The sequence below is a fragment of the Monodelphis domestica genome, chromosome 2 (assembly GCF_027887165.1).
Source record: "Monodelphis domestica isolate mMonDom1 chromosome 2, mMonDom1.pri, whole genome shotgun sequence".
NCBI lineage: Eukaryota > Metazoa > Chordata > Mammalia > Didelphimorphia > Didelphidae > Monodelphis > Monodelphis domestica.
In genome coordinates this window covers 258,134,323-258,147,326 of record NC_077228.1, presented here as the reverse complement: position 1 = coordinate 258,147,326, position 13,004 = coordinate 258,134,323, and the positions used below count along the sequence as shown (strand labels likewise).

Below are 13,004 nucleotides of genomic sequence, written 5' to 3'. Positions count from 1 at the left end.
TTCCAAGAACCCTGCCGGTTTAAGAGACCACGAAGCTTCATACCCAAGGATCTAAGGACAAACAGATAGATATAAGGAGAATATGAAAGTTTAGGAGTGGGAAGAAAAGTGAGGGTGGGAACTGGTGAAATCTCTGGGAGGCAGAAGTTTTCAAGGAGCTACAAATAGACTAGAGTGTGGTCTAGTATGATCTGGGGTAGTGATGCCAAACCTTTTAGAGACTGAGTGTCCAAACTACACCCTCACACCACATGTGAGCCCCCAGACAGGGAAGGGAAAAAGGAGTATTCCCATTGGGCTGCTGGGCAGAGGAGTAGGTGATGTAAGAAATGTCCCCTCTTGCACCCAGACCATAGGTTAGCCAACACATATTTGGGGGATATATCACCCCCTCCTTGCTATGGTATTAAAAATCCTGCCTCTTATTGGAGACTTGCCTTTCCTGGTGGAAGGTTTTATTACTGTGCAAATATAGGGGGATTGAGTAAGGAAAAGCCTACAGAAAGTCTGAGAGATAGAAAGAGGAGAGGCCAAAGGAGAGAGAGGGAGACTAAAAGATGGATTAGAGAATAAAGAAGAGAGAAATAAGAGTAAGGGAAAGAGAGGAGGGAGTCAGTAGAAGACTGAAGGATAGAGAAAGGAGGGAGTGAAAAATAGAGAAGGGAGACTTGGGAAAAGGCAGGAGACCCAGAAGGACAGAGAGAAAGAGAAAGTAAAGGAGAGAGAAGGGAGGGACAGTGAGAGACAGAGAAAAGGGAGACTCGGGGACCAAAAGTAGGAAGTCTGAGGACAAGAGAGCTGAAGGATGGGGGTTGGTGTGGAATGTTAAACTGAAAATGGAAATAGAAAGGGACATGATTTCAACTGTTACTTCTAATAATACTCCACTGGAGGCACTATGGTATGTTGGGAAGAACGCTGAATTAGGAGTCAGAGGACAGACATTCAAATTTCATCTGTGATACTCCCTATCTAATGTGTTACTATTGTGAAATTTACTGCTTGGATCTCAGTTTCCCCAACTATAAGAGGGTAGGAGTTTGGCCTCCAAATGTCCTCAGGATCTAGACTCAGTGACTCAAATCTCCTGCTCTTCAGTACCAAATTTCCAGATTCTTGCTGCCCCTCATCATTTGGCTATCCCTCTAACATTTCAAAATCAGCATGCTTATTCATTTTATCTCCCCATTCTCCAAACCTGCTCCTTCTTCTGACTTCCCTATTTCTCAGGAAGGTATTGATATTCTCCCAGGGACCTCTACTGAAAACCTTGGAGAGCTAAGTCTTCACTCTTCACCTCCTTCACCTCAAACATTCAAACACTCACAGAAGCCTGTAAAAGTTATTTTTTCAAAATGTCTTTTGACCCTACTCCCCTGATGACATTTCCCTTTATCACCACTCTATTTGAGACCCTCCCATCTATTTTTCCTGCCTCTAGCATTATCCTTCAATGAACCCCATACAACCCTGTCAGAAGAATCTCCTTCATCCTCACTGTATTGCTCCAGTTCAATTCATTTTAATTGCTCAGAACCTTCAATGGTTCTCCTATGACTACAGAATTAGGTCCACACTCCTTAGTTTGGCATTCCACACCCTCCACAATTTTCCCCAACCTGCTTTTCCAGCTTTATGCCTTACTTATTCCTTATGGGTAATTGGGTGGAGTAATAGAAAGGGTAGAAGGAGCTGTATGACACCTTGGCAAGTCAGCTTAGCCTCTCTCTGACTCAGTTTCTTCCTCTGTAAAATGGAGATAAATGTAGCTCCCTCACAGCATTGTTGTGACATATTGAGATTAATATGTAGAGTACTTTTCATATAATAATATCAAAGAAATTTTAGTTATTCTTATTACACAAACCTTCACTCAAACTGACCAACTCTTGAAAATACCTGGGCTTTCTGAGAACAATTTTACTCATGCCATTCCTTCTTTACTCTCTCTACCATCTGGAATGCTCTCCTCCCCTCTCCAAAGCCTACTGTTCTTCAAGACCCAGTTCAGACCTGATCACACTCCTGAGTATGAATCAATACTCTGAGCTTCCTCTGGCACTTTTTTGTCTCTGCCATCCATTGGGCCATGAATTAACTATTTTCCCCTGCTCAAGCCTTTTCTATGGCTTTCTTTTGCTTCCAAGATAACACAAAATATTCAGCCTGGCATACACACACACTCAGACACACAGACACACACACACATATTTATTTAAAATAATCCTTACCTTCTGTCTTAGTATTAATTCTTTTCTTTTTCTTCTTAGTATCAATTCCAAGACAAAAGAGCAATAAGGGCTAGGCAATCCGAATTAAGTGGCTTGCCCAAGGTCACCCAGTTAGGAAATAGCTGAGGTCTCATTTGAACCCAGGACCTCCCAACTCCAGGCCTGGCCCTCTATCCACTGCACTATCTAGCTGTCTCAGTCTGGCATTTTTAAAGCCCTTCAAAACTGAGTTTTGGTCTAACCTTGCAGATTTATTCCATGTTATTCCTTGGCCTCAGTTCCACAATCCCATCTCCATACCTTTATACAACCTGCTATCCCCTTTCCAATAGCTTCTTTTTTTTCTTAAACCCTTACTTTCTGGCTTAGAACCAAGTATTTGTTACAAGGCAGAAAAGTGGTAAGGAAAAGGCACGAATTCAGGGTTAAGTGACCTGCCCAAGATCATCTAGCTAGGAAGTGTCTGAGGCCAGATTTGAACCCATCTCTGGATCTGACTCTCAATCTACTGAGCCACCTTTGGGCTTCTTCTAAGCTTTAGTTTTATCTCAAGTTCAGCTGAGGTGCCTCCTTCTAAGAAAAATCTTGCCAGCTCTCCTTCCTTTCCACCCTCATCCTCAGCACATAATCTCTCTCCTGCCTTCAATTACTTTGCACTTCATTATCCATATATTATACATTTCCATCAATATCCATTATCCAAATCCACATCCACATCTCCATACAGATGACACACCCTCCAAATATAAGTCCTTGAGAGCAGGGACTTTTCAGTTGACTGGCACAGAAATGTGCTTGGTTTGGAGTTGGGTTATTTTGGTGTTGGTTTTGTTTTTTTACAAGACCTTTAATTTCATTGGTAAAGGGAACTCCCATTCCCAATGCATATCTGCTTTGCTCTGCAATTTATAGGGTTCGAGGGTTCCTAAGGGCATTGAGAGGTTCAGAGGTTCAGTGACCTAGCCATCTTTGCAGCCAATATGTGTCCCTGGCTCTGAGGCTCTTATTCCATACTCCTCTGTTCTTTTCACATGGTGGAGGCTTAATCCATCCATCCTTACTAAATTAAATGGAATTGTCACCTCTCTTGCTGCCTTGAACTGTTAGTCTAAACCTCATGCTATTATTAACTTTAAAAAAAAACACCTTACTTTCTATTCTGGTAACAATTCTAAGACAGATAGACAAGGGCCAGGCAAATGAGGTTAAGTGATTTGCCCAGGGTCACACAGCTAAGAAGTGTCTGAGGCCACATTTGAACACAAGTCCTCCTGATTTCGAGTCTGGCACTCTATCCACTGAGCCACCTAGATACCCCATGCCATAAATTATTACTATTTTTTAACCCTTACCTTCTGTCCTAAAATTGGTTCCAAGGCAGAAGAGCAGTAGGGGCTAAGCAATTGGGATTAAGTGACTTGCCCAAGGTCACACAACTAGGAAGTATCTGAGACTAGATTTGAATCCAGAACCTTCTGCCCCAGGCCTGGCCTTCTATCCACTGAGCTACCTAGCTTCACTACCCCCCTTTACCCCTAGCCCATGTTATTAACTTTTCATGCATGTGGGTATCTTCGGCTAGACCATGAGTTTGAGATTGAGTCTATATTATATTTCTTTCTCTCACAAAGTGATGATTCTGGGCTGTTTAAAAGCCCAATACAGAAGCAGCTGTGTGGCTCTGACCCAGGCAGTGGAGTTAGGTTTCAGATCCAGCTTCCAGTCCAGTCTGAAATCTAAAGTGGAATAACCAAGGTAGGAAGCCCAAACCAAAAGGAAGACTGTGATTCTGTCACTCTGAATCTGTAGTGTTTCCAGCTGATATCTGAGTCCAGCAGCAATTTACTGGAGCTCCTGCCAGGGAAAAGTCCATAGCTGTGTTGCTTCCAACCCAAAATGAGGTCAAGAACTTGCAGAGTTCGTCTACCACTTTGGCCTCCAAACTGGGCTGTCTCTGAGATCCTGGAATGATACAACATTCAATGCACTAAGAAAGACCAGAGATGATACAAAATAAAACCAAACCTGGACCCAGCCATTCCTTACAGACATACACAGGGCCTGGTTCTAAAATAAAGTCCACTAGCTGTGTGACCCTTGGCAACCCCCATTGCCCAGCCCTTGGTGCTCTTCTGTCTTGGAACCAATACATAGTACTAATTCCAAGATGGAAGGCAAGGGTTTAAAAAAATAAAATAAAGTCCAAAGTCAGGAAATAAAATTAAAAGAATGAACAAACAAAAAATTTCACCATAAAAAGCTGTCATGATGGCAAGAACTCTCAAGACACAAACCCAGAAGAAGAGAATGACTCCTTTACACCTACAAAATCTCAAATAGAAGCACAACTTAGTTACGAGTTGAACTAGAATTCCTAGAAGCAAGATTTGTTTTTATTTCTTTAAAGAGTTAAAATTGATTTTATAAATGGAATGAGAGAGCTAAAGGAAACAATTGGAAAAGAAATTAGTGTGCTAGGGAGAAAACATTGGAAAAGGAGCCACTGTTAGAATCTCACAAGATTTAGAAACCACCACAGTAAAGGAATTTGGAATATGATGTTCCAGAAGACAAAAAGATATAGGTTTATAATTTAAAATAACTTACCCAGAAAAACTGAGTATAATCCTAACAGGTAAAAATCCTAAGTGGATTTTTAATGAGATAGAGGATTTCCAACCATTTCTAATGGAAAGAATGGAGTTGAATTGAAACTTTTAAATGCAAGATAATAGTAAATAGAAAAGAATAAATATGAGTGAGCAACATAAATGATTAAACAAGAATGAACTATTTACATCCAAATATGAAGAGAGGATACAAGTGTCCCCTTAGAACTCTATCAGAGGTCAAAGACTCTAATAGGATCCAGGAGTGGATTAAAAAAAAGAGAGAGAGAGATGTTTTGTGATCTTGGAAGAAAAGAGAGAGAAGGGAAAGGAATACGTCTGGTGGGGGAAGCCCGAGATGAAGTAGGGAATCATCTTACATAACACGAATGGGCAAATAGAAGACATACAAGCAAGCAGGAAGGAGTTGAGGGATGTATGATATTTCAATCTCACTTTCATTTTAACTGGTTAAAGGAAGGAAGATTTTAAACAAACACACACATAGATGAAAATACATTTCACTCAATAGGGAAATGGGAGGAAAAGGGGAGAGGGAAGAAGAACAAAAAGAAGAAATTAATCCTAGGTAAAACAAACTGTAGTCAAAGAGTATGGATCAAAAAGATGTATTTTAAATAAAGGATAAGAACTTGTGACTGGGCTTTAGGCCAGGAAAGAAGCAGGAGAACAGAAGAAGACTGCATAAAATCTAGTGCTTTGCCCACTCCTCTTTTATGATCCTCTTCTTTTGTCTAAACAGTGAGAAAGAAATTCTGATCAATGTAATTATTTACTTATTTTCAGTCATGTCAAATTTTTCATAATCCCATTTGGGGGTGGTTTCTAGGCAAAGATACTGGAGTCGTTTGCCATTTCCTTTTCCAGCTCATTTTACAGATAAGGAAATTGAGGCCAACAGGGTTGTGATTTAAGTCATACAGCTGGTGAATATTTTGAACTCAGGAACATGAGTCTTCTTGACTCCAAGTCTGACACTCTATCCAATGCACCACTTAGCTTCTTCTGATCAATGTAATGACCAACTACCATTCCAGAGGATTCAAGATGAAACATGCTATTTACTTCCTGTCACAGGGGTGGTGGGTTCATGGGACAGATAGAAACATATAAATGTGTATATATATAAACATATGTGTGCATTTATACAGAGAGATACATATATGCATATACCCCCATACACATATAAATCACAAAAATGTATGTATGTACAGGGCCAATTTGGGAATTTGTCTTACTTGACTATTTCTGTTTTTTTTAACAAGGATTTTGGGTTTTCTTTTTTTCTTTTCCAAAGGAGGAGATGCAGGGGAACTGGGAGGGAGAGAAAGTGGATTTTTTGTTCATCAGAAAAATAAAACTGTTTAAAAATTAAATAAGGATAACTAAGAAAAAAGGGAGGGGGAGACTTCAGGTCACAAAGAGATAGAGGGACAATGAGAAGGAAAACCAGATGGAAAGAACAATTGAGAGAAAAAGAGAGAAGTTGAGGGAACAGAAAGAGGAAAGTGAAAGGGCAGAAAGAAAAAAAACCAGGGAGAAATTGAGAGACAAAGTGAAGGGAAATTGAGGGGAAATGGGAAAGACAGGTGCCAAGGGACAGGGAGAAGGATGACTGAAAGATGGTGATGAGGGAACTAAAGCCTCACGGAGGTATAGCATTGGAGAGTAGAGATGCCGTCTTGGTGAATGAGTATCGGATATTTGGATCCATGTGGGACAGGGATGGGATGTCTATCTTGAAGGTGAAGCCTGGCAGGTAGCGATTCCCACTAGAGAGGCAAGAAGAAAGAAGATGGGTCATAAGGGTTTGTGTCCCCAAATCCTTCCTATTTCCCTCCCCCCCCCAATCCCTCAGGAACTCCTTTCTTCCCTTTCCCATCTCTACTTAGGCTGTTTCCTCTAACACTAACCCTAGCCTTAACCCAATCTCCCCCTATTTGAAAACCAGTGTCCCATCTCCCTCCTAGTTTCCAATCATTGTCATCCCTTTCCCTTGCCCCTCTCAGTCTGGCTCATCCCCAAATTCCTCCCTAGCTGACCCCACCCTGCTGTCGTCACTACTTTGCTCTGAATCCCCTCAGTGCTCACACTCTGTCATCATTTCCACTATAATTAACTCTGTGACTCTTATCTGTAACCTACATATGACTCCTCCGTCCCCTAGTAGGGGATTGAGTCCAGGACTAACTACTTACGGATCTCCACCAGCCCTATTACTGCTCCTTTTACCTGAAATCCTGGTCTGCAGAGGGTGTCATCTTTGTCAGAGCAAATTTTCTGTCTGATTCCATCTCCTCAAAACTGTTGACATCCACCATTCTGGGAAAACCAGGGGCATAGATTTTCCAACTGTCCAGAAAATAAAGATGGGTGAAGAATTAAGGGTCCAACTTAGGATAATGAGGAATCTCAGCATTATAATATTCATCCTTCCCCAAAACATATCAAAATACAGGAGAGGTACACTCTGCTCCTGCCATTAGTGAAGACCAAGGCTCCGTGGTGGTAAAGAGATTTGTGAACACAATTCACAGGAGAAAGACCCCATTTCCCTTCCCCAGAATAAGGCCCCTTTCTCCTGAGGAAGTTTTTCCCCACGAAGGGACTAAGTATTTAGATCAGAGTAGTGGTTAGCATTGGACTTCTGACTAGACCCAGCTTTGGCTTCAAGGTGAGGGTCAAGACTCTAGAAGGACTTTGTCAGGGTTGGAATGAAGGCCAGTTTGGAATGAGGCTGAGGATTTGGTCAAATTCTACGTCAGAATCAAGGTAAGCAAAAGTTAGGGTTAGATTTCAATGCCAGAGTTGAGTTTGGGTTCAGAAATAGGGATTGAGATTGGAATCAGAATTAGGTAAAAACTAAGGCCAAGATTAAGGATCAGAGATGGACATGAGGATTCCAGGTCACACTGACGTTAGAGGGAAGCCTGTTCTCACCGGTAACACTCTTGTCTGGCCCTGAGCTCCTTTTTCCGATGGTCCAAGAGCAAAGGGAGGGAGTCATGGCAGATGGTTTTTCCTGAAGATATCAGAAATCAAGAGTTTCGAGTCAATGAAATAAACCCACTTCTAACATGAACATGAAGACCAAACTATAACATCATTTCACTCCGCCACCCAAGTCTAAACTGACCAGTCCTTTTCCCAGGCTTATCCCTAACCTGAACTTTTACCCACCATTTCAGCAGTCTTAAATGGTCAGAACATAGCGCTGCTTATTCCATAGAGGACCCTTACACACAGTTGGGTGGCAGGTGGGTGAGAGCTTATCAGTCATTTAGTTCAAGTCCCTCATTTATTTTCCCTGGTCCAGAGAGGGATGGTAACTTGTCCAAGGTCATCTAGCTCATACACACTCATGTGCCTCATAGAACAACTTGTCCAAGCTTATGACGTTCTACAGAATGATTCACCTTGAAAACATCATCGAACTGAATGGATGCACAATGTTTATGTCAACTAAATCCTCTGTAAATGGACAGGCAATTACCACCTGCTAAAGACATAAAATTCAGTGTAATTCCTCATGGAGCTTTAGTCTATTCTGGAAAAGAGCAAAAGGCAAAGTAGAACACACCAGAGCCAGAATGAGGAATCAAGTCCCTCTCCCTACTCCCTCTTTAGGGAATCAGGGGTTTTGTGGAACCTGCAAAAAGGATTGTTAAATTTCTTTTTTTTTTTAACCCTTATCTTTGTCTTAGAATCAATACTAGGTATTGGTTCCAAGGCAGAAGAGTGCTAAGGGCTAGGCAATAGGGGTTAAATGACTTGCCCAGAGTCACACAGCTGGGAAGTGTCTGAGGCCAGATTTGAACCCAGGATCTCCCATCTCTAGGTCTGGCTCTCAATCTAGTTAAATTTTCATCCCAAAGAATTACAACTCAGAAATCTACAGTCCCTACAAATCAAGCTTAATTTAATGTTTTGTTGGTTGTCTAGACTTAAGAGTGCTAATAAAGCAGATTAAATTTAAAAGTGTGTGTGCATACAATTACTCCCACCCCTTTCAGGGAGGTTAGCTTTTCTAGCTATCTTTTGATTAATAAAAGATTTAAAATGTCCTTTCTGAAGATGTCTCCTTAGGGACCCAGAGTTTCTAACTGTTCTAACACTAAGCCATACTGATGTTATTAATTTTGTCCCCCAATCCTAATCCTGTCCCTAACTTAATCCCTTAACCAATCAATCACCAATCACTTATTCAGGGCCTATTATGTGCGACTGCTGGTGCCAGGACATAGATACAAAGATGAAAATGTCCTGCTTTCAATTCAGTTGAGAGAGAAAACATATATATATATATATATATATATATATATAAATATATATATATATGTATATATACATATATATGTAAACCTAGCCCAAATAAAATTAAAATAAACCTTCAGGGAGGAAAGTTAATAGTAATTGCAGGATCAGAAAATGCCATGTGGAAGATGGTGCTTGAGCTGAGCCTTGAAAGAAGGAGTGGGATCTAAGAGGATGTGGTGATGAAGGAAAGAATTCCAGGAATAGGGGGAATAGTCAAAGCAGGGGCACAGAAACAGGAGATGGAGGGCCATGGATAAAAGGCCTGAATGGCTTGACTATAATAATGTAGGAGAAGAGGTGTAATGTATAATGAGGCTGGAAAGGTAGATGGGAGGGACCCTGACCTCTTTGCAGCCCTTGACACTATTAATCATCATCTCTTCTCTTCTCTGGAGGTTTCTGGGACAGCAATCTCTCCTATGACCTATATGACAGATCCTTTTCTGTCCCCCCCCCCCCCGTGATGGATTTTCAAACAGAATCATGGCCTCTAACTGTAGGTGTTCCACAGGACTCCATCCTGGATCCTCTTCTCCCTCTATACTACTTTAGTTGGTGATCTATCAGTTCTATTTTAAACACCAATTAAAATACATTTAGTTACCATCTCTATGCTGATAATTCTGCTGACCTCAATCTCACATCTCCAAATGTCTTTCAGACATCTCAAACTGGATGTCCACTAGACATCTAAAAATCAACATGTCTAAAATAGAACTCATTACCTCTCCTGCCCAAACCCCCTCTACCTCCTATTTTCCCTTCAACTATTTGGGGCAACTATCAACTTCCCAGACACTCAGACTCAAAACCTAGACCGTCAACTCTTTACTTCTTCTCACCCCCCCCCCCAATATCCAATCTGTTGCCAAAGTCTAATTATTGTTGCAACATCTCTAGAAGATGCTTTCTTCTCTCCTCTGACCCTGCCACCATTCTGGTGCAGGCCCTCACCTCCCACATGGACAGCTTGCTTTGTCTGTCCCCAAATCAATTCATCCTCCATTCAACGACTTAAATTGATTTCCCTAAAATCTAAATCTGACCATGTCACCCCCAGAACTCAATAAATTCCATTGGCTCCTTATCACCTCCAGGATCAGATATAAAATCTGTTTGGTATTCATAGCCCTGTGCCCCCTCCTACCTCTCCATTCTTCTTATACCTTACTCACTGACTCTTTGATCCAGTGACACTAGCTTCTTTGTTATTCCAAGAACAAGATACTCCTGCCATTTTTTCTGGCTGTCACCCATTCCTAGATGCTTTTCCTCTTCCTCTCTGAGAGGCCTGCTGGCTCCAGTAAAACTCCAGATAAAATCCCACCTTCTACAAGAAACCTTTCCCAATTCCTCTTCATTCTAATGCCTCCCCTATTTTAATTATTTCTACCTTATCCTGTATATTGCTCACTTGTGTATATTTGTCTGTTGTCTTCCCCATTAGAGTGTAAGCTCCTTGAAGGCAGAGATAGTCTTTTGCCTCTTATTGCATCCCACAGTGCCTGGTACATAGTAAGTACTTAATAAATTTTTAGTGATTGATTGATTAAAAGCCACATAGAGATTATATTTTATCCTGGAAAAATAGGGAACCACTGGTGTTCACGAGAAATGATATGGGACCTGAGCTTCAGGAAAATCACCTTGGCAATTATCTTCCAGTCCCCCCACCCCTTCTCTTTGCTCACCTGTGCCTGGACGGAGCTCCACTGTGCAGTAGCCCTCAATCCACTGGTAGCAGGGAAAGCAGGTGACCACTTCATCCGGGTCAGTGACAGTGATGTAGCTGCAATACCAAGAGTCTTTAGGGAAGAAGGAATATCGCTCTTTGTGTATCCGAACCAGAAGGAGTTCTCCTAGTTCACAGAAACAGTTTACCTTGTATTTTTGAACCTGTGGGGAGGCAGAGGGAAAATCAGAATCAGGGTCAGTGTTCAGAATGAGGCCAGGCACAGACAAGAGCCGGGTAAGTGGTCCTGTACAGATGGGGTTTTGGAGGGGTCAGTGTTAGGAGCAGAAGATGAGTTCATGCAGAGATAGGATCAGTGTTAAGGAGAGGGCAAGCAAGGAGTTCCGTCGCAGATGTGAGGTTAAAAACGAAGAGCAGGGTTAAGAATGGGGAGTAAAAAATAATAATTATAGAGTAAATTTTAGAGCCAGATTATTATTCGATAAAATTATTTCCACAGAAAATTTGATGAAAATCCTGGAGGCATTCTCCCCTTTCCTCCCAACGCCACCACCAGTCCAACCTCCTGAGCCCTCCGTACTTACAGCCCCTCGAGTGAAGTCCCTGCCAATATGATCCAACCGCTGCTTGGGGCTCTCAGCATTTGTTCCAACCAGAGTGACAGAGATGGAATCCAGGGTCCCAGCCAAGAAGTAGTGGCCTGTGGCCACGCAGATACGATATACAACCATGATTCAAGGAGAGCTTGGAGATGGAGAGCAGGATAGATTGTGGTTGGGTTTAGGAACAAGGTATAGGATTGATGTTGGGGGTTGCTTTGAAGTTGGGATTAAAGTTGAAATTTGAATTCGTTTCCTTGGAGTGCTCCGGGAAAAGTGCACTTGGATTTCCAAGTCTGTCTCCCTTCTTTAGTCCTCTCCGGATAACTCCTCCACACCCACCTGTTTAGTTTCCTGACACTTGTTTTGCTCTCTGCCTGCCGGAGGGAGTCCCACCCCATTATGGGCAGGGTAGTGATGTAGTGATGGTTATCAGTGAAATGACAGAGGCAAGGAGCCTGTGACTTGATGTGAGACATCTAGGGCATGCATTGGAGTGGGAAGGAGAGAGAGCAAGACAGACACAGACACAGACACAGACACAGACACAGACAGAGAGAGAGACAGACAGACAACCCAAAGACAAGACGGAGCAGAAGAGAGGAAAATAGAAGAGCAAAGGAGAGAGAAGAGGAGGGAAGAAAAGAGAAGTAAAAATAAATGAAATTTCAGATTAAGGCACACAGACTAGGACCAGCATAATGAGAAATTGTCATAGAACTGTGGGGTTGGAATGGAGTTCATCTGGTCCAGCTCCTTCAGTTCATAACATCCAAGGGAGCTAAGAAAGAAGAAAACTGGATCTCCTGGTAATCCTTACGATGCCCTAGCCTCCTCGGGAGATTCTATCCTCATAGTCTCCCTCCCTCCCATCTTCTCCCACCTTCCCTCTAGGTCCTCCCGTGAGAGAACCCCAAAGTCACAGGACTCTCAGAACGCCCAAACTGGGAGAGACCCAAAAGATCCAGTTCAATCCTCGCCTTTTCCTGAAGCCCGGAAAAGCTGTGAGGTGCCCAGGCTAATAATGAACAGATCTTGCACTAGGTTTCGGGCCCTAATCCTATCTGCGGGTTCTTTCTCCTACACCTCGCCTCAATTCTATAGGTTGTCAATCTTAGCCTCTCCCGCCCAGAGAATGAACCAACAGGCTCGAGCTCTGCAGAAGCCAACATAGGAGAGAAAGACGAGTTGGTTTGCGGCGCCCTCTTGTGGTACTACTGGGCACTGCAGTCTCGCTCCCAGGAGCTTGCTGCAGAGCTCTCTCCCTATGAGTTCCATATAGCTCTGGCCCATCTACGAGCGCACAGGGCCTGCACCCAAGTGGGCAGGAATGCTGGAAGATCTCCCATTGGAGGTGACCGATTGCAGAGTCCTGAAAAAAGCTGGAACAAAAGTACAGACACAGGTACCAAGACTCAGTGTTTTGCGCAGGCGCAATTCTTTGTTTGCCGCACCCTCCCCCTTCCTCTGTAACATTTCTTTAGACAAATCTACGCAAGCGCAGCTTCTAGTAGACGCCTGGCGAAGCTTTGTT

At 42.5% G+C, this 13,004-nt stretch overlaps 1 protein-coding gene across 1 annotated transcript in view; it reads right to left on the bottom strand.

The window, feature by feature from the left end:
- The window catches only part of ALOXE3 (arachidonate lipoxygenase 3), a 25,345-nt gene extending 12,394 nt beyond the window's left edge, over positions 1 to 12,951 (bottom strand). Inside the window, exons 1-6 of the mRNA XM_001368928.4 lie at positions 11,456 to 12,951; positions 10,870 to 11,074; positions 7,802 to 7,883; positions 7,094 to 7,213; positions 6,511 to 6,633; positions 1 to 51 (exon numbers count right to left, since the gene is read on the bottom strand). The exon at positions 1 to 51 is cut by the window's left edge and continues 53 nt beyond it. Coding sequence (XP_001368965.1) covers positions 1 to 51; positions 6,511 to 6,633; positions 7,094 to 7,213; positions 7,802 to 7,883; positions 10,870 to 11,074; positions 11,456 to 11,602 — 728 coding nt within the window. The 5' untranslated portion in view covers positions 11,603 to 12,951. The remainder of the gene's footprint in view (positions 52 to 6,510; positions 6,634 to 7,093; positions 7,214 to 7,801; positions 7,884 to 10,869; positions 11,075 to 11,455) is intronic.
- Positions 12,952 to 13,004: the final 53 nt, after the last annotated feature.